The 26,545-nt window shown below is 30.4% G+C and overlaps 2 protein-coding genes across 2 annotated transcripts; both read right to left on the reverse strand.

Annotated features, from left to right (window-relative positions):
* Positions 1 to 1,176: 1,176 nt before the first annotated feature.
* LOC111636739 (probable cytochrome P450 6a18) lies at positions 1,177 to 3,360 on the reverse strand. Its single transcript, XM_023382059.1, has 7 exons — positions 3,243 to 3,360; positions 2,978 to 3,110; positions 2,747 to 2,886; positions 2,565 to 2,683; positions 2,346 to 2,487; positions 1,373 to 1,496; positions 1,177 to 1,328 (listed from the first exon to the last, which is right to left on the reverse strand). The coding sequence occupies exons 1-7, from the start codon at positions 3,339 to 3,341 to the stop codon at positions 1,177 to 1,179; spliced, it is 909 nt and encodes a 302-aa protein (XP_023237827.1). The 5' UTR covers positions 3,342 to 3,360.
* Positions 3,361 to 19,331: 15,971 nt separating this feature from the next.
* Positions 19,332 to 25,141, reverse strand: LOC111636740 (cytochrome P450 3A16-like). Its single transcript, XM_023382060.1, has 4 exons — positions 25,119 to 25,141; positions 19,889 to 20,059; positions 19,638 to 19,797; positions 19,332 to 19,433 (listed from the first exon to the last, which is right to left on the reverse strand). Exons 1-4 carry the CDS (start codon positions 25,139 to 25,141, stop codon positions 19,353 to 19,355), a joined length of 435 nt encoding a protein of 144 aa, XP_023237828.1. The 3' UTR covers positions 19,332 to 19,352.
* Between the last annotated feature and the right edge of the window lie 1,404 nt (positions 25,142 to 26,545).

Genomic DNA, 26,545 nt, shown 5'->3' on the forward strand with positions numbered 1-26,545 from the left:
TAGTTTTTAAAAACCCAGCGAAGCGGGTCATTGCAGCTATATTCTATAAAATTACATTTATTAACTTTAGAGGAATATATAATATAAAGGTTAGATTTTTTTTAATTATGTAATGTTATAGATTTACTATAAACCAATTTTAAGTATAATTAGTAATACGTCAACATATGACAATTTACCACACAACGATTTTATAGCCAATAAACTTGATTTTATTAGTTTTTGGCTGTTGAATATCATATACAAAAAAGCGGAATAATTTAAGTTAGATTGACATTTCTAAAATTGATTTAGTATTGCTTGTAAAATGTAAATCAAGATAAATTTCATTGGATTTTCCAAAAGGTTATTTAGTATCTTACGTAGCCAATTGCAAGAGGTAAAGAGCGTNTACATTTATTAACTTTAGAGGAATATATAATATAAAGGTTAGATTTTTTTTAATTATGTAATGTTATAGATTTACTATAAACCAATTTTAAGTATAATTAGTAATACGTCAACATATGACAATTTACCACACAATGATTTTATAGCCAATAAATTTGATTTTATTAGTTTTGGCTGTTGAATATCATATACAAAAAAGCGAAATAATTTAATTTATATTGACATTTCTAAAATTGATTTAGTGTTGTTTGTAAAATGTAAATCAAGATAAATTTCATTGGATTTTCCGAAAGATTATTCAGTATCTTACGTAGCCAATTGCAAGAAATAAAGAGCGTTTGGGTTGTAAATTTGCTAAATAAACCTACCGAAAGTATTTATTAATTAGCCAAAAAGTGTTATTGGCAAGATAAAAACCTTGCCAGTAACCATCTTGCAATGTTATAGATTTGTATTGAACATTGCAAGTAATGTCCCATTAATTGCAATGTTATAGATTTTCTAACTATTCGTAGATATTATACACTTCTCTACAACAATGGACCGGACAGCAAAAAGTGACGGCATAAAATAAAGAATACATGCTTTAATAGGAAGAAGACCCTACGTGCTGCAATTATACTAGCAACCCTTCTGGGCATATTTTCAACAAGATTTTGTTAAACAACTATGGGCATTTGTGTCCATTCCCGCCTCAATAATGTCGTTAGCTCAGTTGTAGATTTTGGACGTGGTTCCCTGGTCCTTAAGCGTTGCTCTAACTCGTCCCACAAATGTTCTATTTGTTTAGGTCGGTCTCTGAGCAAACAGGGGAAGATGATTGACTTCCGTATCTTGATACCACTGCTTGACAGAAGCTGCAACATGACTTGGAGCATTGTCTTTCTGGAAGTAACATTTGTCCATTCCATAAAATTGCCAAAGCGTAAGAAGTAAACCTGATTGTCCAAAACGTTCATGTAGGCGTAGGCATTCAATTTACCAGGAACAGCATGCAAAGGACCCGGGCCATACAACGAAAAATACCCCCAAAGAAGAACACCACCATTACCACCACCACCACCACCGAACTTGTCCGGTTCATTATTGTAGAGTAGTGTATTATACTTACACAATTATCTGACTTATTTAGAGAAAATAAAGCAAAAATGGAGATATACACCTATTTATTTATATTCAACACAAATTTAGGGTATGTGTACGAAAATATACGAATATATATTAAATTGTAATAAATTTCAAGTGATAAGTGTCTATCGTTTAAATAACCCAATGTTTATTACCTTTATCATCTTATTTTTTGTGTTCAGACGAACCTAAAGATGATGATAAATGCCTCAGGAATAAGAAAATTTAAATTTATACCACATTATTATTTTCTTACGATTGGCTACGTGGAGTTTTTGGTTGTGTCGTACGTGTCTAATGCCTAAAGAGGCGCCAGTTTTTATAAAAGTTTACTTCTATTTGGCAGCTAGCTCATCTCTCGGGTCACCTTATCCTGTAAACTCAATCAAATTCGAAAAATCGTAAACTCTTATACATAGTATGGGCAGAATACATTTGAAACATGCATTATAGAAAATAATTCAAAATTGAAATAGAGTAACAATAATATAGTTTAGATAAAGTACAGGTCATTTCACAATATGAAGCAGTTCTAAAATGTCTTTAAGTTGTGTATCGAAACAATAATATTGTGTTCTAAATATATTAAAATGAATCAGGATTTTAGTCTGAACAGGTAATATTTATAAATAATATTACCAAAAGTTTTCGAATAACCTGGAGTATATAGGGCACATTCCACCAATGGTTTATTTTGTGACATTTGTTGACTTAGTTCAACTAAAATAGTTTTACTTTAATTTATGCTAATTCACTTACAAAAATATTTACATATAATAAGTCAATGTTAATTTAACTGAGTACAGCTACTCGTTACGTAAGCTTACTATAAACAATCGAATTTTATGTACTTTATTTTGTGTAATGCATAGAACACATAGCGTATAATAATAAAAATANTCTTGTATGTCAGGATTACGAGCGAGATGTTTAATACACAATCCTATTGTAGAACTTGTTCCTTGATATCTAGAAAAGAGCAAAAATTCGACATTAAATTTTTGTTATTTCATAAGGAACATACAAAAACTTATAAATATTATTACGCAGCCGCCATAAACAACATCGCATTTGCAATAACAAAATTATCTGGAAGTTTTTTCATTTCTACAAGAGTCTCATCTTCGGCATCGATCAATGTCTGCAGCAAATCTGGTGGAGGAGACTGAAATATAAAATTATGTAAATATTAAAATATTTCATATTAAACTATTGACAATAAATTTACTTCTAATTTCTTCCTGGAGGTGACGATTTTTTGACACGTTTCATAAATGAACGTCACAGAAGGTAGATTTAGCATGTACTTTAAACTATCTATTTTACATCGAAGAAACGTATATATTGGTCCCATTTCCGGAAAGCAAACTAAGTTATTTAAAAAATTAAACACAAATTAAGTATTATTATAAGTTTAACTCATAATAATATATTAAATGAAAATGTATTGCAACATCACTTGTTATTGCAGCTAAAATATCAGCAGAATCAGCTGAAAGTGCAGCGTTAGCGGATTCAACAAATTTACTAGTTTCATTATTTTGAACATTTGTGGATACACCGAATGCTGATGAACAGACAATATCAAACACCAATTTTTTACACATCTCCGAAATATCAAACGGTTGATCTCCATGCTNAGCAGATTCAACAAATTTGCTAGTTTCATTATTTTGAACATTTGTGGATACACCGAATGCTGATGAACAGACAATATCAAACACCAATTTTTTACACATCTCCGAAATATCAAACGGTTGATCTCCATGCTTCTCGACGTTTGTTAGAAAGACTTTTATCGGTGAAGACATTACAGTACTCATCTAAAATATAAAATGTTATGTAATTCCAAGAGCGAATATAAGCAATTTAATATATCTTTATTATTGAATAATGTGGCTAATCCTTAGAAACTGAATTTATTCTGTCTAAACGTTCGAAAAATTTCAGTTGCTTTAATAATGTAATATTTTATTACTTACATCATCTCCATATTTTTCTAATTTGAATGATCTCAGGATATTTGCCAACACTAATNAATGTATTTGTGGATTTATAATTGTAGTCTTTTATTACTAATTCTTAGTTATATAGTTATAATATAAATATTGTGAATAATTTCAGTACAATCGAAAGTAACGTCACTTACCTTATCCATAACATAATGATACAGATAAAAACATAAACAATTAACATTATTCTTAGATACATCCTTTATTTCATATTCTATTCCAAGTTTCTGTCAAACGATGAAATGTGACGACTTAATGGATGTGATAAACGCAACTTCTATAAATAAAAAAGTATATAAAAATAATTATCTTAGTGCGAAGGGATGCTTAAGCATTTATAATGAATAATTTAATATTTTACTAAGAATATACAGCGATATACATCACCTTAATCGTAAATCTTTGCAAACAAAAATATATAAATATATTGTTAGACAATATAACAACTTCTTGCAAAATGCTGTGTCAACCCAACCTAGTTTTTTTCTGCTTCTTCTCTTACATTTATATTAAGCTTACTTTTTCATATTATGTCTACTTTTTATGCTAATGAAACTGTTGCAATTATTTTCACGAATGTCATAAATCAATACCACAGTATTGCTACTGTAGCATTGTAATATAACACAAAACGCATTAAACAAACAGAAACAAAGTATCAAGTTATAATTTCGTTTTTTTATTCACATATAATTAGAGCTTACTTCAAAGTCACTTCTATAGTTTTCAAAACAATAACTGAGTATTACCAAATGGTGTTATTAAGCAAGGTTGCAGATATTGTGTGCATGAGCATACCCTCAGGAACTGCTGAAGATATTATGTAGTAAATGCGACAAGGCAGGTTTATTGAGAAGAACTGCCACCTTTGAGGCAATGGGACCTATGTAAAAATCAACGCTGTCATGTATTTTGTCAAAAAGGAAACAGTCAACTACAGAGTTGCAGAAATATGATGTATCATTTACTCTGTGGTACATACTAAACTATGGACAGGAAAAAATGTCTAGTGAAAAAGCAAATGCCTGAAGAATTAAAAAGTCAAGATCAAACGAACTATGAAAGAATAGATAATATGCAAACTCAATAGATATGAGCATCGAATATCTCAGCATAAACATTTAAAATTGCTCGTCATTTATCTCTTACGACATTTTATTTAAAAAATTCTATTATTAATTATTATACAGGATGTATTTTTTATATTGACACAATGAAATAACTTAATTGAATCTCTTTATTTTTGGAAAAGGTATAGAAAAAAGTTGTAGGTTGTCAAGGGCCAATCAATTGGTGACTTCAGGTGTGACCGTGACCTGACCTTCAAGGTCATTTGGATATCAAGTCTTTTTTGTTCAATGGGAACACATATTTTTCATCCCGGAAATGGAAAAAGCAGGAAATTTCAAAACCAGATGTACTGTACTTTTGACCCTATTGTCTAGGTCAAAAGTCAAGATGATTTTAACATTAAAATTATAAGCTTTTTTAATGGGGAACATCTGAGGTAACCAATTGATTGGCCCTCTCGACACCCTACATGTTTTGTCTAAACATTTTTCCAAAATAATAAAATCCAATTATGTTATTTCATTGCCTCAAGATACAAAAATACACCCTGTATAATGGCAAGACATATAATATCAAGAATAGATAAGAGTTTCATAAACACATTTGAATAATAATTACGAGAAAATTCTTACAAATACGATACATTTCCTTTCACTCTTTTTCCTTCTCGATCTTTTACCCCCAATATTAAATAACACGAATCTCCACATAAAAAAGTCCGTGCAATTAGGTATTAAAAAAGATGGAATTCTGTAATTATAGGAATAATCGCGACGATTCGTTACATTTGTTAGAAAACTATCATACGCCAGGATCGCATAAAATACTCGCGAGGATTCGCGATTCGATAACTTGAACACGAGTATTCGCATAAACGAGGAAAAGCGATTCATTCAAAATAAACTATTTATTTTCGAAAAAATATATATATAATTACATTTCTAGCCTTAAGTTTAACGCATAACATACCGCTAAATGCCAATTCGAAAAAAGGTGATAATGTTCCTGATACCATACAATCGGCAATTCTTTAAAAAGTTCCGGATTAACAAACTTCTGCTGTATAAAATATCTAAATGTACTTTTCGAAATATTCTTATTTGTGTTAAATTTTTTACGTAAAAGTTTCGAAACATTATGAAATTTTACGCAAAAGCTTTCGAAGCATTTCGAAACTTTACACAAATAATGTCGTAATATACAATGACAGATTGGATAATGTAAAACACTAAAAATAATTTAATTTTGAATCTTTTAATATATCAATAACTTAATACAATAAAATTAATATCATTCACCACCTTTTAATATATCAATAACTTAATACAATAAAATTAATATCATTCACCACAGTTTTATTATTTTCTTCTACAGTTGTATTATTAGAAGATTAGAAAATATCCAATAAACATACACTTACCACAGTTTAAAGTCGTTTTACTGTGTTTGAAAATACATTTTAAAAGAAAATTAATAGAAAATGAATTTATTTAAACTATTTTACGTTATTAATTAGAATTTATCTGTAAGAGGGAAATAAGTTATTAACATATTACATATCTGGTATACAGTAGTCTAATGCAAATTCAAGTGTTTGCCTTTGACTTTCGAATGATTCATTCTTTGATTTACAGCTTTACTTTCGTATAAATTTTGAATTTATTTTTTGATTTTGTATAAAATTTACTATAAGAAACTAATTACCGTCAATTTAATATAAACAATTTAAACGTTCAGAGTGTTCGCTCAGCATTTAAGATGTTACTCTACAGCTCTCGAGCTCTCGTTAACAGACACAAATTATGCTAATCAATAATATCCAATGATTTTTCTGAAGTACCCTAATCTGTAGCTCTTCATTTTCTCATTACTGTGCCTATTTCTTTATGGACCGGAAAGAAATTACGAGGGCTCGAGGAAGAAAAAACAAGATTATTTCGCTTCTCGAACTGCTCAAATTGATAAATTTACATCCGTGGATCACTCTACTCTCTTTTTACTGCCAAAATTTTTGTTTGGGGCATTTCTAACAAATAATTAACGCGTGTCCATGCCTTTTAACTTCCAAGACAACTTAACACTTCTATTGTTACTTAGTGCTTTCATTGTTAACACTACCATTGTTAATTAACACTTCCATTGTCGAAACCTTAATTTTGTCTTTTACCCCACGGTGGTCAATTTCGAAAAATCTCTTCTTAGTGTGCGTTTTCGTGACCTACCCTGTGTACCAAATCTCAACTTTGAACTTTTAACAGTTTGGGCTCTGTGCTTATTATTATTATTATCATCATAAACTCGTCTCGATTATACATATAGATAAGGCAAAGTAAAGTAGCGAAATAATTCAATGTTACTTAACACCCAAAAAGACATGTCTAAATTATTGTAGTTTCAGTTTTTAATAGGAGTTTTACTTATCTCCATTTTTAAATAAAAACAATTTTTCATATGTTGTGAAATAATTTAATACATCTTGTATATTACTATGTACAGTACGTATGTTGGAAATTTGAATATCCATTTGAGCTAAAAAATAAAGGAAAACCGGAAAATTGTAAAAATTTTATTAAATAATTTTGTCGGGAGATTTTAATTGTAAATTTTAAATATTTGTTTTATTGTTTATAGAATATACAGAAATACCTGCTGAGGAGGGACAAATATGTCCGAAACGCAAAATTATGTATGTGTCCAGGTATATGGAATGAAATAAAAATTCTTTTCTGTTAAACTTTCTAGCATTATCTGTAAAGCCAATATAATAAGTCCTCATAATAGAAGATACGAATTTACAATCGAAAATTTACATTTTACTAAGGAAAAAAAAACATTGAAGCATTTTAATTAATTCCATGTTACTGTTTACTAGAAACTAAATTTAACTTTCTATCATTGTTTATTTTTATAAATTGAAACAATTTATTACAATAAAAATCTTACGAATTATTAGGGAAAACCGGGGCAAGATCGGCATGTTAAGCTTTACTTAAATTTTGTGTAATAAATACTGCTGTAAACTGAAAAAAAAGCTTTGCATATTGTCTATTGGAATGTTACCTTACTATAGAACTGGTTAAAATCAGTTTGGAAATAAAAATAATTAAAATAATTACAACTTTANTATATATATATATATATATAAAACTGTTTTTCTAAGTAATCTAAAATCTAGCTGCAAGGATCTGCTTCGCTGAGCAAAAAGTAACGATAGTGATGGTTAAGATAATTATAATACATTATAGCCAATCTTACCCGTTTTCACAAAATGCAAGAATTAGGTCCCCCGTGTCCAGACTAATTAGAGAACTGTTACTAAGTTTGAGATACATCCAGTCGAATTGTATTTAACGTTTTTGGAACGTTTAAAGTCGTTCTATAATCGAACCAATATTCGAATTTTATGTTCGAGTATAATTCGAATATTTTTCGAATTAAATTCGAACATAACATTCGAAATAGAAAACCACTTTCAACCACTTTCAGCCCCATATCTCCCGCACCCTTATAGCTATCGAGACGCAACCCCCATAGTGCACGTATAAAGACTTGGGGCTACTACCACATACAAACACCATTCACGTGCGATGTGTAATTTTGGCGGAAAGATTAAATATAAAGACATACACGTCCATTCTTATATATAGATATAGATAGAGATAGAGAATAATATGATATGATATAAAAATTTAATATTATTACGTAAATTACTATTTACCATAAATCGATTTTAAATATAATCAGAGAAACGTTAATACAACTTACCACACAGTGATTTTCTAATTACTACAGTTGAGTTTATTATTTATTGTTTATTGAATAGTTTATATAATGGTATCATTTAAAGTAGTATTTATACGGCGAAAATTGATTAAGTGTCGTTTTAATTATGGAAAGTCATACTTATGTCATTACAAAATATAAATTAAGATAAATTTGCTTATATTTTTACAAAAGATGTATAGCTATTTCCTGTCTAAATATATATTTGTTGTTATGTAGCTAATGTAGCCAAGTGTAAGAGATGAAGAGCATCTCTATTGTAAATTTCCTAAGTAAACCTACCATAATATTTATAAATTGGCCCCAATAAGTAGTTTTTATATTGGCTGTATTACTCTTCACCTATTACTCGTATTGTTATAGATTATCTAACTATTCTTAGTGATTACATTCAACTTATACAATGATCTGTCTGAATTACAGAAAATGTAGCAAAAATGGAAATATACATTTATTTATTTTTATTTAACACAAATTCAGAGTATTCTTACAAAGGTATTCAGATATATATTTAATTGTAATTTATACCGCGTTCTTAATTTCTTGNTATTTACTATAAATCGATTTCAAATATAATCAGAAAAACGTTAATGCTTATGACAAATTACCACGCAGTGATTTTCTAATTACAACAGTTGATTTTATTATTTCGTGTCTATTGAATAGTTTATATAATGGTATCATTTAAATTAGGATTTATATCAATACTTGCGAAAATTGATTTAGTGTTGTTTTAATTATGGAAAGTCATACTTATGTTATTACAAAATATAAATTAATAAAAATTTGCTTAAATTTTTACAAAAGATGTAGGCTATAGCTATTTTCTGTCTAAATATATATTTGTTGTTCTGTAGCTAATGTAGCCAAGTGTAAGAATAAGAGGTGAAGAGCATTTCTGTTGTAAATTTCCTAAGTAAACCTACCAAAATATTTATAAATTGGCCCCAATAAGTATCTTTTTATTTGTACTGTATTACTCTTCACCGTATTGTTATAGATTTTCTAACTGTTCATAGTGATTACATTAAACGTATACAATGATCTGTCTGAATTACAGAAATTGTGGCAAAAATGAAAATATACATTTATTTATTTTTATTTAACACAAATTCAGAGTATTCTTACACAGGTATACAAATATATATTTAATTGTAATTTATACCGCGTTATTATTTTCTTGTATAATGACTTTTTGTTACGTATTGAATGAGTGAAGACGTGTTCTCGACATTGTATAGGATTTGGATTTTAGTCAATAGCAAATTTTTAGTAATATTTATAACATAAAATTTCCAAAATATTTCAAATTAACTCGGGTATATAAGACACACTTATCCAAGAATTCCTTTGCTGACATTTGTTGACTTACTTTAAATAAAGTACCTCTATTGTCCTCTATTGTTGTCCTCTATTGTTTATATTCTATTCCAAGTTTCCGTAAGAGAAAAAAAAACTGGCGTCGTAAAGAAAGCAATGCTATAAATTCAACTTTCTATTGCTGAAAAAATATATAAAAAATTAATATTTTGTAGTAAAGATTAAGATTTTATATTCAACGAGCTCAAGTAGCCGCTTTATTGGGTTTTTGTTTGTTCATACATTTATATGTAATATAGTTTTATNTTACATTCAACTTATACAATGATCTGTCTGAATTACAGAAAATGTAGCAAAAATGGAAATATACATTTATTTATTTTTATTTAACACAAATTCAGAGTATTCTTACAAAGGTATTCAGATATATATTTAATTGTAATTTATACCGCGTTCTTAATTTCTTGTATAATGACTTTTTGTTACGTATTGAATGAGTGAAGACATATTTTTGACATTGTATAGGATTTGGATTTTAGTCAATAGCAAATTTTTAGTAATATTTATAACTAAAAATTACCAAAATATTACAAATTAGCTCGGGTATATAAGACACACTTATCCAAGAATTCCTTTGCTGACATTTGTTGACTTACTTTAAATGAACTACACTTTATTTAATTTAAACTAATTCATTTACAAAAATATTTATATATAATAAATTAATGTTAATGTTAGTAGATGAGTACATTTACTCGTTACGTAAATTTACTTACATAACGAATTTTATGTACTTTTTCATGCATAATGCATATAAGACAGCGTGGAATAAGAAAAATAATTAATGTAAAATGCCAATATTATTATTGTTCTAATGTTAAAACTAACGTCACTCACCTTATCCATAACAGAATGATGCAGATGAAAATAGACAGAATCAATATTAAAGTTTGACTCATTGTCGTCCTCTATTGTTTATATTCTATTCCAAGTTTCCGTATAAGAAGAATAGAAACTGACGTCGTAAAGAAGGCAATTTTATAAATTCAACTTTCTATTACTGAAAAAATATATAAAAAATTAATATTTTGTAGTAAAGATTAAGATTTTATATTCAACGAGCTCAAGCAGCCGCTTTGTTGGGTTTTTGTTTGTTCGTACATTTATATGTAATATTATTATATCTAATATTTATTATATCTAAAAAACTGTTTCTCTTCCTCTACATAATCTTTTTCTGATTCGATGTGTTTCCTTATCATTTTCAAGTCGCTTTTCTGTCTGACTATTTCTGTTTCGTTGATAATTTTCTCGTAGCAATGTTATATGTACTTTTTTCCCTATGGTTTCATTGCTCCGCGCCATCTTTTGCCTTTGAGATATGATTCAAGACCGCAAAAATTCTTTGCTACACTTCGGCATTGTTATTTATATTTTTACATTTCACACTTCACTATTTACTTTTCACTTTCTACTTTTTTCTGTTATTCATAAAATTTTACTAATGAAAAATCAACTGAAGCATGTGCTTCACACGTCTCCAAAAGCAATCCCCACTACATTACTCACACATAACGGTCCTTGACTATTCTAAATCTTTTTCGACTATTCGAAAACTTTTAAGATTAAGATTACATCATAACTGTTTTATCTTAACACTTCTTTCGTTACTCAACACTTCCATTGTTACACATTTTAGACGTCAACTATTTTCAACCCATGTATCTCCCAAACCCTTATAGCTATCGAGACGCACCCACCATAGTGCATGATGGAAGACTTAGCGCTGCTACCGCACACAAACACCATTCATGTGCGNTACATTTATATGTAATATAGTTTTATTATATCTAAAAAACTGTTTCTCGTCCTCTACATAATCTTTTTCTGATTCGATGTGTTTTATTATAATTTTCAAGTCGCTCTTCTATATAACTATTTCTGTTCCGTTGATAATTTTCTCGTAGCAATGTTATATGTACTTTTTTTCCCCATGAGTTCATTTCTCCGCGCCATCTTTTGCCTTTGAGATATGATTCAAGACCGCAAAAATTTTTTGTTACACTTCGGCATTGTTTTTTATATTTTTACTTTTCACACTTCAGTATTCAGTTTTCACTTTCTACTTTTTTTTTTGTTATTCATACAATTTTACTAATGAAAGATCAACTGAAGCATCTGCGTCACACGTCTCCAAAAGCAATCCCCATTTCTCACACATAACGGTCCTCGACTATTCTAAAACTTTTAACATTAAGATTAAATATTACATTACAGCCAATCTTACCCGTTTTCACAAAATGCAAGATTAAGTCCCTCGTTTCCAGACTAATTAGAGAATTTATACATGGGTCTAAAAATATGTTCGATTTTTCGTAAAAACGCAAAAAACGCATCTGCGACTGTAAATGTTGCACGCCACTTTATCTTAACACTTCCTTTGTTACTCAACGCTTCCATTATTAACACTTCTATTGTTAACAATTTGATTGTTACACATTTTAGAAGTCAACCAGTTTCAATCCACATATCTCCTACATCCTTATAGGTATCGAGACGCAACCACCATAGTGCATGATGGGAGACTTAGCGCAACTACCACACACAAACACCATTCATGTGCGATGTGTAGTTGGCTGCATAGTGAAATATAGGGACAAACACGTCCATTTATATATATAATTTAATATTGTTTTAAGAATATACAGCGATACATCATCATCTCAATTATAAATCTTTGCAAACGCAAATTTATATATATATTATTAGACAATATAACAGCTTATGGCAAATTTCTGTGACAACCATCTGCAGTTATTTTTGCTTCTTCTCCTACAACATTTAGGAGGATCTTACTTTGACATAATTTTTCTACTTTTTATGATAATGATGTAAATTGTCGCTATTCTCATTATGAAATATCATAAACAATTACACTGTATGACTACTGTATTATTGTAATACTAGCATGTAGGCCCGGCGTTGGTCGGCCAAAAGTAACGATAGCAATGATTAAGATTATTATGTTAGACTGTAATATAACAATCTTAACTTTACCCACTTTCACAGAATGCAAAAATTAGGTGCTTCTGTTTCCAGAATAATTACAAATTTTTTAGATGGGTCTAAAAATATGTTTAATTTTCCGCAAAAATAAATAAAACCTGCATCTGCGTCTTGCACGTGGCTTTTTCCTAACAATTCTATTGTTATGTAATACTTTCATTCTTGATACCTTCATTGTTACTTACACTTCCATTGTTACTTGAGACTTCCATTCTTACTTAACACTTTCATTGTTGATGGAAGTGTTAAGCTTTATGTCTCTACCTCTACCTCGTGGGAACGAATTATGAAAAATTCCTTCTTAGTGTGTGTTCTCGTAACGTACCCTGTGTTCCAAATTTCAACTTTCAAATTCTAACTGTTTCGGCTCTGCGCTGATTATTCATATTATTATTATGTTGAGTTTGTTAGTAACATCGTTGATGATATAATGGAAATATTAAATAAAGTCGATGAAGAAAATCTGTATTACGTTTTTAAAAAAAAATTATCAGATAGATGAAAGAATGCGGTCGACACCACTTACTTCAGAGGGGATTAGTTTACTGTACAGACTGTACAGCAGAAGGTGCAATTTTCAAGTTGTGTCATCGTTTTATTTTTTAAAATTCGATTTGTATTATTACTTTATATTAAATTTCTATACAAATTATATATAATCTATNACATATCTCCTACATCCTTATAGGTATCGAGACGCAACCACCATAGTGCATGATGGGAGACTTAGCGCAACTACCACACACAAACACCATTCATGTGCGATGTGTAGTTGGCTGCATAGTGAAATATAGGGACAAACACGTCCATTTATATATATAATTTAATATTGTTTTAAGAATATACAGCGATACATCATCATCTCAATCATAAATCTTTGTAAACACAAATTTATAAATATATTATTAGACAATATAACAGCTTATGGCAAATTTCTGTGACAATCATCTTCAGTTCTATTTGCTTCTTCTCCTACAATATTTACGAGGATCATACTTTGACATAATTTCCCTACTTTTTATGATAATGATGTAAATTGTTGCTATTCTCTTTATGAAATGTCATAAACAATTGCACAGTGTTGCTACTGTATTATTTTAATACTAGCAAGTAGGCCCGGCGTTGCTCGAGCAAAAGTAACGATAGCAATGATTAACATTATTATGTTAAACTGTAATATAACAATCTTAACTTTACCCATTTTCACAGAATGCTAAAGTTTGATCTTTCTGTTTCCGGACTAATTACAGAATTTTTAGATGGGTCTAAAAATATGTTCAAGTTTTTCAAAAATAAATAAAAACTGCATCTGCGTCTTGCACGTCGCTTTCTCCTAACAATTCAATTGTTATGTAACACTTTCATTCTTGATATAGGCTAAAAGCCATAAAAATTATTTCCCACGGAATTAGTTCCTTGTTGCGAAGGATTCGGCTAGTCAGTGATGTGTCACCCGGATCTTTCGATAGAGAGCCCATATTGGACTCCAGACCCTTAACAACCACCTGACCTCATGGAAAAAACCCAAGAGGAATAACAAGAGAAAACGGAAAAAACACCCGAGGTCAATTGTCTTCCAACGTCTGTCCACCAAAGTCGTCTTCCAGGATTTATACCGTAACCAAGACTCCAGGATTAATTCCGTTCTTTAAGGATATCATCCTAACTTCCTTGCCTTCACACCTTCGGGCTCCTGTTAACGGACAAGATTCAGAATCATTCTACCGAACATTCCATCTGCGTCAACAGTGTCATTTGACCACAGATCTTCGACCCAAAAGAAAGGTATTTATCAACCCGCGATTCGTTTGTAAACTCTCTTTCGTTTACAAACGGCCTAGTATAATTAGGGGCTATGCTAGAAATCAAATATAGCTGTATTTTCTTTTGTTATAATTAAAATTTTTATTTATTTGTTACTATGGAGTCCGAGTGAGTCACTTCCTCGTCTCTTTCCTCACCACTACTTTGAATCCAACTGCTCACCCGCGACCGCTCGCGTGACGTAAAGTCGCGATTTCCGAGTCCTGCGAGATTCGATGGTGTCACATTCTGACATGGTGTGAAAGAGACACCAACCCTACAGCTCTCGTTAACAGACACAAATTATGCTAATCAATAATCTCCAGTGATTTCTCTGAAGTACCCTAATCTGTAGCTCTTCATTTCTCACCACTGTGCCTCTTTGTTTACGGGCCGGTAAGTAATTACGAGGGCTCGAGGGGAAAAAAACAAAATTATTTNAGACTGTACAGCAGAAGGTGCAATTTTCAAGTTGTGTCATCGTTTTATTTTTTAAAATTCGATTTGTATTATTACTTTATATTAAATTTCTATACAAATTATACATAATCTATACTGTATCGGACTTTATCACAATACAATTTAATTTGCATCATTACTTTATATTAAATTTATATACTAATTAATTTTGTATTTCACAGTGTATCATTCGTATACTACTAATGGCTCTGTCGTAGTACATTTTGTGCGTGTTGTTTTCCAATACAGTTTGTGGAATATACTTGTAGCACGGTTCGTGGATGTCTACCAATTTGTGTTTCTTTGCAAGCTCTTACTGTATTATATTTGCTACTTGATTGTGTCTATGTAAGCAATCTGTCTGTGCCAAGAGCTCGCACCCAGATGTAATGTGTTGTATAGTTTCTGGCATAATGTGAAATTTTCTGCATGTGTCATTTGTGAGTGTTGTATCTTTGAAAATGTGTTTTTATGTCCTTCGTGTATGAATGTGAGATTTGTAGGAGCTGCTAAAATTGTTTCTGTGTGGATACATAATGTTTTATGTCGTTCATGTACATGAGATGTGACATCGTAAACTCTGTTGTTTTTCATGTCTAATATTGTAGCCATATTGAGTGGACAATGGGTTAAGGGCTAGGAAGTACCAGAGAGAACTCAAGTAATCTCCTTGAAAACTGTCTTGCCTAATGAATATTTCGTTTGTTTGTATGGAAGTGTTACTAACGCTGAGATGTAGTGTTGTTCTCCAGTGCTGCATAGTGTTTTGGAAGAATCTAATGCGTGATGGATGTATTTTGTACATGTGTAGAATATGTAGCAGCAAACTGCGTGGAACACTGTCGAATGTATTTCTGTAGTATATATGCCATGTGTATGTTTCTGTGTTTTTTTGTGTGCTTGCCGTAGAATGACTAAATCTATGAGTATTATTATTATTATTATTATGTGGGACTCAACCTTGTTTACTTACTTTACTACGGCCTGACCTAAATCTTTAACGATATCATTTTATTTTGTCTGTAAAAGTTCGTCGGATAGAAAATTATTTCTAATAAAATAAAGTTGAAGACAAAACTGTCCAAAAAAAATCACCATTATTACTTGTGTTCCAAGACTAGCACATTTTCGGCGACTAGCCTTTCTTTTTAGGCTACTTGTCGCCGGAAAGGTTACAAAAAGTCCTTTTAAAAAACACAAACCACATCCAATTACATTTTTTTACAAGTAGCGTAAAAAGAAAGGTCTGTCGCCGAAAATGTGTTAGTCTTGGAACACAAGTAATAATGGTGATCCTTTTTGGACAGTTTTGTCTTCAACTTTATTTTATAAAATATCATTTTATTGTTTAAATACATTTAGGAAATAATCAATCTGCAATTTCTCAGTCATTAAGGGATGCTTTCTCATAACCTTTTCGACCTATTGTTGCAAGTTTGTCAAGTGAATATAGCAACAGACTGATTTTCGATCAGTCGTCATGCATCCTGCCAACCGTGCAGTTGCCAGTTCTTTGAAAGCTTGGTCGTCAACCGATGGGAATATTTCGTACTTCTTGCCTTCTGCCCATTCACCTACTTGTTCGCATATGAGATTTGCCTAATTACCCACTTTTATGGTAAGGATTGCCCAGCTTAAATTACCTAAACAGAACATGGATGAAATAACAGAACTGAACGTAACTAAACAGAATGCGGATTAAACTAACAGAACATGGAATCGACGTTACCCTCCACCCGGTCTTTTTTCCCTCTCACAACCAAGTACCCATTCCGAAAATTAAGGTTGCTCTAGCCAAAGAAAACGACCGATACGTCAGGTATCTATCATCACGCGTTTTTTTTTTTTTTTTGTAAACTCTCTCTCTTAGGGCAAAAGAAATTTCTCCCTCTTTAACGAGGAACGTATTTCCTGTAGTTTAACGTTTTACTTTAAAATTAAATGTCGTTTTATTAGCCTAATCTTTGTGTAATCACTTCCGGCGCGCTATCTCTCACTCCATTCGGAATCAGATCGCTCAGTAACACGACATCTCGCGTGACCTATTTCCAAATCGCCGGGGCTTCCGTGTCTCCCCCAGACACGGTGATATCTATCGTGACGAGGCATCGAAGCTGTGCTGACCCTCCGGTCACAATTATTATTATTATTATCAAGTAATCTCCTATTGTATTATAAGATACGAAATTCACTTGTTTACTTATAACAAATTAATATGAAATTTGTTGCTGCTTGTTTGAAATAAGTTCATGGATTATTTGCTCTTTTCCACGAAAGATGACAATCGAACTCACAACATTATCTATTAACTTTTTGACATTATTATTTATTGACAATAGTCATTCCTTTCGTAATACTTCGCGTAACCTTAAGTTGAGCAATGTCCAAATTTCTTCACGGACCACGAAAATTTCCCTGTGGACTATCGGTGGTGCACGTAACTTTTGAGGGAAGATATACTCGTACGTTTTACAAAAGAATAGTAAATTATAATAATGAGTAAACTCTTTATTAAGTCCTACCCCTCTCGAGATGCATGATCCCTTTCGACCTTTATCCACTAAAATTTAAGAGCATCAATGCTCTTAAATTTTAGTGGATAATAAAATTATCCACTAAAACGACTGGTGGCTGGTATATGAAGAGCATCAATGCTCTTCATATACCAGCCACCAGTCGAAATTTCGTTACTTAAAATTTACCCTATCCTGAGACATTAAGCGAAATACAATCTAACACACACTACCATATATATATAGTTAAAACTACGGCATTTTTTTGAATTTCTCGACATTTGAAGTTAATGCAGATGCGAAAAATATAAAATTGTTCGGCTAAACTCTATTATATATAGTGAGGAACGTTAAAATAGCTGTTTATAGCGAACAAGGTTAGATGAAGACGATTGATAATGCACTGATTTATGAGGAATAAACAACTGATCAATCCGTGATTTAAAGTCGAAAAGTCATTATAAGTTATTAAATTTATATACTGTTTATGATGAAAGTCCGTAATTATAGTTTTCACTTAGTTTATATAAATCGAATGTTGAAATTAGATCAAAGTCTTTACATTACGTGATTAGAAGTATACAAAACTAAAAAATATTCACAAAAATCTATATTATAACTTTATGAATTTAAAATTTAAATGCATCACAAAACCTTAATTTTCTATTCGCAGAATATTAGCATGCCGGATATAATGAAAAAATTCCGGATTATCGGCGATCGATTAAAGAGTGCCGGATTAAGGAACTTCTGTGTTTGAACTCTAAATTTACTTTTCTAAAAATTTTACATATATAACTTTTAGATTCCATAAAGTAAAACACTAAAAGTAATCTAATATTAAATACTTTAATAAATAAATCTATATAACCCAGTTGGATTAATAATGATAATAATAGTAATAAGCGCAACGCTTAAACAGTTAGGAGTTAAAGATTAAAATTTGGTACAAAGTTAGGGTACGTCAGGAGAATGTACGCTTACTTACATACTTACTTATTCTTTATTAGACACCTTGCAGGTGCATTCCCAGTACCGTATTATACATAGCTGAGAAATATATATACAATTTTTTATATGAAAATATAATTTAGAAATGATAAAACCGCTTGGCAAATTGTAGGAAGACAAAGTAAAGAAGTTGAACAATATCAGTATGAATTTTACAAATCGATACCGTGGTAATGAATAGAAAGGTTATGCAGGTGTTGGGTGTACCAATATAGATATAATCTTACAGCTTGTCATGCAGGTTATTAAAAAGAAAGTACATAAGATAAAATAGAACGAAAATTAACTAAAACTAACTTAAAACTAAACTTATGACTATTTTAAAACTAGACTTATGCAATATAACAATAAACTGAGCGTGTTGTATTCTAATCGTAATACAAACAGAGTGTTATGAAATCTTATGAGGCCGAATGTACACCAAAAAGAGATTTTTCGAAGTTTCTCCCGCAAGGAGAGATTGTTAACACTTTCCCATGAAGAAAGTGTTAACAATCTCTCCTTGCCATCCTTAAACTTTCCCACGAGGAAAGTGTTAAGCATGGCAGTGTTAACAATTTAAGTGTTAATTAAAAATAAAAATGTTAACATTGGAAGTGTTAAGTAACAATAAAAAAAGTTAACAATGGAAGTGTTAAGTAACAATAAAAGTGTTAACATTAGAAGTGTTAAGTAACAATAAAAAAGGTTAAAAATGAAAGTGTTATATAACAATAATAAAGGTTAACAATGGAAGTGTTAAGTAACAATAAAAAAGGATAACAATGGAAGTGTTAAGNTGTAGTATTGTCGACAATCAGGTATCTGATGGAGTTGCTTTCACCATTAATCTATTGATTGTATAAGTGAATAATTGGGTCTGCTCTCTTTCATTTTCCTGTAAATAAAATCAAGTCATTGCAACAAACAATATACAAATAAAAGGTATTAAAAATAAAATTCACGAAAACATTCACAAATTTAATTTCATGAAACTTTTAAATACGAAACAGAAAGTATTCTATGAAAGAAAAAAAGGCCTTAATTAAATGTAAGATATTTCACGCAATATATTTACAATAGAAATATTGCCATTGCTTACATCGTCTCCATATTCTTCTAATTTAAACGATCGTATGAGATTTGCCAGTACTAATTTCATTACAGTTTTTGCTAATCTTTGTGCTATACAAATTCTTTGCCCTGCTCCGAATGGTTGGTAAATGATGGAATCAATTTTCTGCTGTTCCTCGGAAGAAAATCTAAAATCACCCAAAATTTTTATAATTGCAATTTCAAAACTTGTTAATAAAGAAGATATCAAAAATAATTCAATTATAATTACTATGTTACCTGTAGGGATTAAACTTATCAGGTTCACTCCAATAAGCTGGATCATGTTTTAAAAGGTGTATTGGAATCGTTATTGTACAACCTTTCGGAATGGTGGTGTCTTTATAACGATAATCTTCTTTACATACTCGATTAACACTTCTACGTATAAAAATATGTACAGATAATATACTNAAATATAATTTAGAAATGATAAAACCGCTTGGCAAATTGTAGGAAGACAAAGTAAAGAAGTTGAACAATATCAGTATGAATTTTACAAATCGATACCGTGGTAATGAATAGAAAGGTTATGCAGGTGTTGGGTGTACCAATATAGATATAATCTTACAGCTTGTCATGCAGGTTATTAAAAAGAAAGTACATAAGATAAAATAGAACGAAAATTAACTAAAACTAACTTAAAACTAAACTTATGACTATTTTAAAACTAGACTTATGCAATATAACAATAAACTGAGCGTGTTGTATTCTAATCGTAATACAAACAGAGTGTTATGAAATCTTATGAGGCCGAATGTACACCAAAAAGAGATTTTTCGAAGTTTCTCCCGCAAGGAGAGATTGTTAACACTTTCCCATGAAGAAAGTGTTAACAATCTCTCCTTGCCATCCTTAAACTTTCCCACGAGGAAAGTGTTAAGCATGGCAGTGTTAACAATTTAAGTGTTAATTAAAAATAAAAATGTTAACATTGGAAGTGTTAAGTAACAATAAAAAAAGTTAACAATGGAAGTGTTAAGTAACAATAAAAGTGTTAACATTAGAAGTGTTAAGTAACAATAAAAAAGGTTAAAAATGAAAGTGTTATATAACAATAATAAAGGTTAACAATGGAAGTGTTAAGTAACAATAAAAAAGGATAACAATGGAAGTGTTAAGTAACAATAAAATAAGTTAACAATGAAAGTGTTAAGTACAAATAAAAGTGTTAACATTGGAAGTGTTAAGAACGAAATTGTCAAGAAAAAGCAACGTGCAATATTTACAGGCGCAGATGCGTTTTAGCGAGAAATCGAACATATTTTTAAATTAATCAAAAAATTTCAAATTAGTCTGGAAACAGGAGGACCTAATTATTGCATTCTGTGAAAACGGGATAAGATTTGCTATAAATGTAATTATCTTAATCTTCGCTATCGTTACTTTTTGCTTGAGCAACGCATGCTTTATCTGCTAGTTCTTTAATAAAATACAATTAATCGCATTAATGGAAGTTTCGTTAATTTCTTCTATTACAGAGTTTAAAAAAATAGCCTATAAGTATACACTTACCACAGTTTCAAGGCGTTTTAATGTGTTCGAAAAGAAAATGAATAGAAAATGAGTTTATGTAAACTATTTTACATTATTAATTAAAACATCTCTTAGAGGAAAGTAAGTTATAAACATACTACTTATCTGGTTTTCTGCTTACTAATACAATTTCGAGTGTTTTTCCTTCCCTTTCGATCGATTAACTAATCAATTTACAGCATTACTTTCGTATGGATTTTGATATATTTTTTGATTTTGTATTTAATTTACAACAAGAAAATAACTGCCGTCAATTAAATATAAACAATTTAAATTTTTACTTATTGTGTAGTACGTAAACGATTTATTTACTACAATTCTGTTTATATATTACTGGTATACATATAATGAAATAATATATAAAAACTATTATATTTTATGTTAGTTACATAAAATGTTAACTATTTTTATGTTTATAATAATATAACTCTTTTTATTTGGTTCACAATCATTTTCTGCAATTCTTGTGTCGAATTGCTGACATATAATTGGCCAGAGGGCATTTCAGGATGTTACATTAACCTGAAAAAAATATCACAACATTCTTTGCTATGCTATTAAATGTACCAGTATGTGTAATAAACATGAGATGATACCAGTTACAGTACCTGTTTCAAAAATATTGAAATTTACTACCAAAACTGGAGATGGCGCTTGTCCACTTACTCTGACAACACCAGTAATAAAAGTCCAAGATAAAAGAAAATTTAAAAAATTAACAGAATAAAAATATAATGTTTATACTTCAATAATATATTATAATAACCTTTAACTACTTTCGTGTGGTGCATACCACTGCTTTAGTTAATGTTACAAGCATTCAAAGCACTTTATAGCGTTAATATGCCTGCTTTCGTAGGTTTATATGTATCTATCATACATTAATTTTAGAGAAATAGTATATATTTTAGACATAAATTTTGGGAAAATGTATTATTACTTTTTAAAAAATTATAAATGTGAAATAAAATTTTATATAAAAATTAAATGTGAATAAAGCTACAAATGAGGAAGGTTTATAGTTGTTTGATAAATCACAGTACATGTGAGAATTCGGGGGTTAGCGAGAGAGTACAAGTCTAAACCCTATTTCGACATCAGGATAATAAGTTACGCTCAATTGTCACTGAATGCCGGTTTTTTCTACTTAAAGATGAAGACGAGAAAATCGTAGAATTTTCCTGACACAAGTTAAGATAAATTTGCGCATCTTAACTCGCAATTATCCTTTTTGTCTACAGATTTACGTTTTAAGATTTAAATGTTTACTACACTGTGAAGTCCGCAAATTGAGGAGGTTAATATTTATAAAATATTAAAAAATATTACATTTAAAAACATAATTATTCACAATAAAATGTAACATTAGTGATTTTGGAAGAAGATATTTCTTCCAAACACTATATTTCTACTACCTCACTCCGTGAGGTAGTACAAATATAGTGTTATTGTAAACTCTCCGCTAAATTCGAGAGATAAGTATAAAATAGACTAAACATAAGAATTTCGATACCTGTTTATATAATTTAGTTTTATCTTTTTTTAAAGTTTTATTAAATTCATTGTTATTGTTTATGATATCCTTATTGACTCAATCCTGGGCCTACATCCACTCCACTTACTCGCGAACCTCCCACTCAATATTCCATCAAAAAGGTTACGAGCGTGTTTAATGCTATATTTAGGCTGGTGTCAGGAAAAACAAACTTTCAGGGGTTTCTCACAAACTTCTGTTTTTTATGTTAAGTCTTAGGAAGCCATTCTTCGACTCTGTGGGGCAGTCTAACCGATTGCGTCGCTGGATAAGTAGCAGAGAGACTTACCCGGACTTTGTACCCACAGCTAGCTCCTCACAAATGGTGTCTAGGAGATGGGGTTTGATTTACTTCAATTTTCTGAAGCCTCACAAAATGGTGTAGCAGGAGTGAAAGTTTAGATTTGTAAAAAGTTCCCCAATTTTTTAGTTGGTGTTTTATTTTGAAGAGGATAAAGGTGGATTTGAGTCACAGAAATTGTAATTCGAATTGTATAGAAATCTGTTTTTCTTTGCAATTCTTGGTTTTGGTATCGATAGAGATTGTTGATTTAGATAGTTATATACTTCAAGGTAAATTTTTATTTTAAGTAAAAATAAGTTAGAGATAAGTTTAATAATAATGACCGAGCGAAATCCACGTGCTGCTTTAAGCAGTGTAGAAAGCCTAGTGCCATTGCTTTCGACGTTTTCAGGCGAGAGATAAAAGTCTTCAGCATTAGAAATTTTTTAAATACTTAGAAGATGTAGGAAGACTAGCAGACTGGACAAAGGTACAACAATAAACGGTAGCTAGATTAAAGCTGACAGGAATCGCCCGGCAATTTGCTAGGAGAAATACAAGAATTAAAGATGTCGACAGTTACAAAAATTTAAGAAACATTTAATAGAAAGATTTGAGAGAGTCCCCTTGTTAATTAAATTATTGATACACAAATTTTATGCCTGTGTACAAGCCCGAGACAAAGATGGCCAAGCTTATTCGGTTCGATTACATTTTCTTGCAGCTGAGATAGAAATAGAGCATTAAGGGTCCAGTGAAGCAGAAGTAGCTGTTATTCACCGGGTGAAAGCAAAAGAATTAAACGAAAGAGTTAAGATCCAATTCTTGAGCGGTATAGATATTAGGATTAGTCAGATGGTGATGACAAGGGAATCCCTGACGTTTGATTAGGCCTTAGAGACAGCCAAATCCGAAAAAGGTGTTGAAATGCTTGCTACAGGGCGAGGTGGAATAATGAAAGTTGTAGGGGAGAAAAACTAAAACGGACAGAATATAAATATAGATGAATTACATAAGTTACAAAAACAATTAGAGAAATTGGAGGAAAAGCTACAATTTTCAAAAAAAGAGACTATAGAAAATACCAAAAAAGTACAAAATAAAATATATGAAACTTCGCACTTCCGTTATGGGAGAGAGAAGCGAGATCTGTATTGAGATAAACATATCCACTCGCGACGAGACACAAGGAAGTATCAAATCGAAGAAAGTGACTGCTGGAACGGGAAATTGCCGCCGTAAAATCAAGAAAGGATCCATACACATTGATTTATTTGAATAACATCCCTACCAAAGTGAAATTCGACTGGGATGCTTAAACCACAGTTATATCAAAAGCGTTAGCAGAGCGATTGGGGGAGTAGTCACACGTAATATTTGGAGAAAAATCTGAAATAGAGATTTTCCCAGGAAAGGTTTTACAAGCAATAAGTATTTAACCCCGATACTTACGCTACGGGGCACAATTTCACGAATAATTGTCAGATAGTACAACCATAACTAATAGCCTCTTGGATGGGAATAATTGGTCGACATATATTAGAGGGGGAAAACATAGAAATAGAAATTCAAAATAACCGGATAATCTTGAAAAATGGAAAAACGTTCATTGCTGTTCGTATCATATAAAAACACAAGAGAGAAATAGTGAAAATAATGGAGAAAATTGCCGACAGTGTTCAGAAACAAACATTATTAGAAGCGTCCGAGTGTCTCTTCACAGCAGACGCTGTATACAGAATGAACATATAGAAAACTAAAGCGGGGCGTTGTACAAATGAAGGGAAATTAGCTAAGGATATAAAAATAAAGTGCACCATGAAACAAGGAAAAGAGCATGAGAAAAGGAAGCTTTTTGATAAGCTTATGCAAAAGAAGAAAATAAATGATCGAATAGATAATTCTAACTTAAGACATAAAATAGAAAAATAAGGAACTGAGAATGAAAATAATTTAGAAACAAACTGCGATAAGAACATAGTTGATTTTAAAAAGTTTACAAGTTCGATGATGTTTATCCTAACAATTATTTTAAGACAATCTAACAAGGCGGTATATGGAAAAGCCACTCATGAGAAAATAGAGTCAATGTACCGAATTAAAACGAAGTCACATACCTGTGTCTATTGAGGATAGACATGCTAATTATGTGATAATGAACCAGACAAACTTAGAGGATCAGCAAAATGCGCTGTTATAGAGAAGAGGAGAAGTTGATAAAGTAGTAATGGTAAAATGAATTAATTAAGTAAACATGCAAGTATATATTAATTGAAAAAAAAAAAAGCGAAATATAAGAGATAACGCTATATGATAAAATCAAAGACTGCCAGACTGAAAGGAAGTCGTCATAAAAAAAGTTGCTCTGGAGCGAAGTACAACAACCACATATATATTAGATGTAGACAATCATATGTTAAATAGATTGAAGCTACAAACATTCTAAATTTGTAAAATTATATTAAATTCTAATGATAACAGAGTGAAGATACATAGATTAATGAAAGAATAAACCATGACTCTCAATACACGCATTTATCTACGAATTTTATCACTTTTATTTAGAAATTACAAATTACCGATAAGACCAACGTAATTCCAAGGATTGCTTGATTGAACTTATCACCTTGGAAGAAAAATAGGATATTTAGGTTTATATTCGATGTTGTATCGGATTGATCGATTATCGTTGTATAAACACACATGTAAATTTAATTTTAATTAAGGATAATTGAAGTGTATAATTTGCATCTGTATTTTCGTTATTAAGTTGAATTTAAAAGAATAGAATAAGCATAGATCAGTAAAGTTAAACTATTAGGGGAATAAGTCTGATATTAGAAAAACCCATATCTTCACAATTTTATTTGTCATTTATACGTTTTATATATTATTATATAACTAACCTAATATGGTATAAAACTTTAGATAACAAAAATTAGCAATAGGAAATAGCTCATATTATATTGCCATAAATATCTTGAACTACAAGTATTTATTTCCATAAAACTATATTATTGAGAAGTATTATAGATTATTGTAGATTAAATTTAAGAAAGAGAGAAAGTAGTTAAATTCAATTATTATCATCGTACCTTGATGCCAAAGACCTCTTATGAACTTTGATGTGTCAAGAGAAAAAGAAATTTCTAATTTATTTTAAAGAAGTATATATAAACATTGTGATTGATTTAACATATTAATCTTTGAAGTGTTATATAGAAAACAAACATCGATGTGTATTTTAGAACTTTTCGTACAATGTACAAAATTACCATTGAAGAAAAGAGAATTATGTCAACAACCAGAAGACACAAGAAAGTTTATTTCACAGAAGAAAGAAGATAAACAGATTGTAATTTTTATTTGATCTACTAATTGTATAATTTTTTATTAATTGGAATTATGTAACCAAATTTAAATATGGTTTTGTTCATTTTTATTGTGATCTCACTTAGCTGAGAATATATATAATCAATGTGTGGCTTTAGATTATATTTTTGTCGTTGATCTGAAATTTTTAAGAGAGCGAATATAATTCGAA

This window comes from Centruroides sculpturatus, unplaced genomic scaffold (assembly GCF_000671375.1).
Source record: "Centruroides sculpturatus isolate CEXI.00-Female unplaced genomic scaffold, Cexi_2.0 scaffold874, whole genome shotgun sequence".
Lineage (NCBI taxonomy): Eukaryota > Metazoa > Arthropoda > Arachnida > Scorpiones > Buthidae > Centruroides > Centruroides sculpturatus.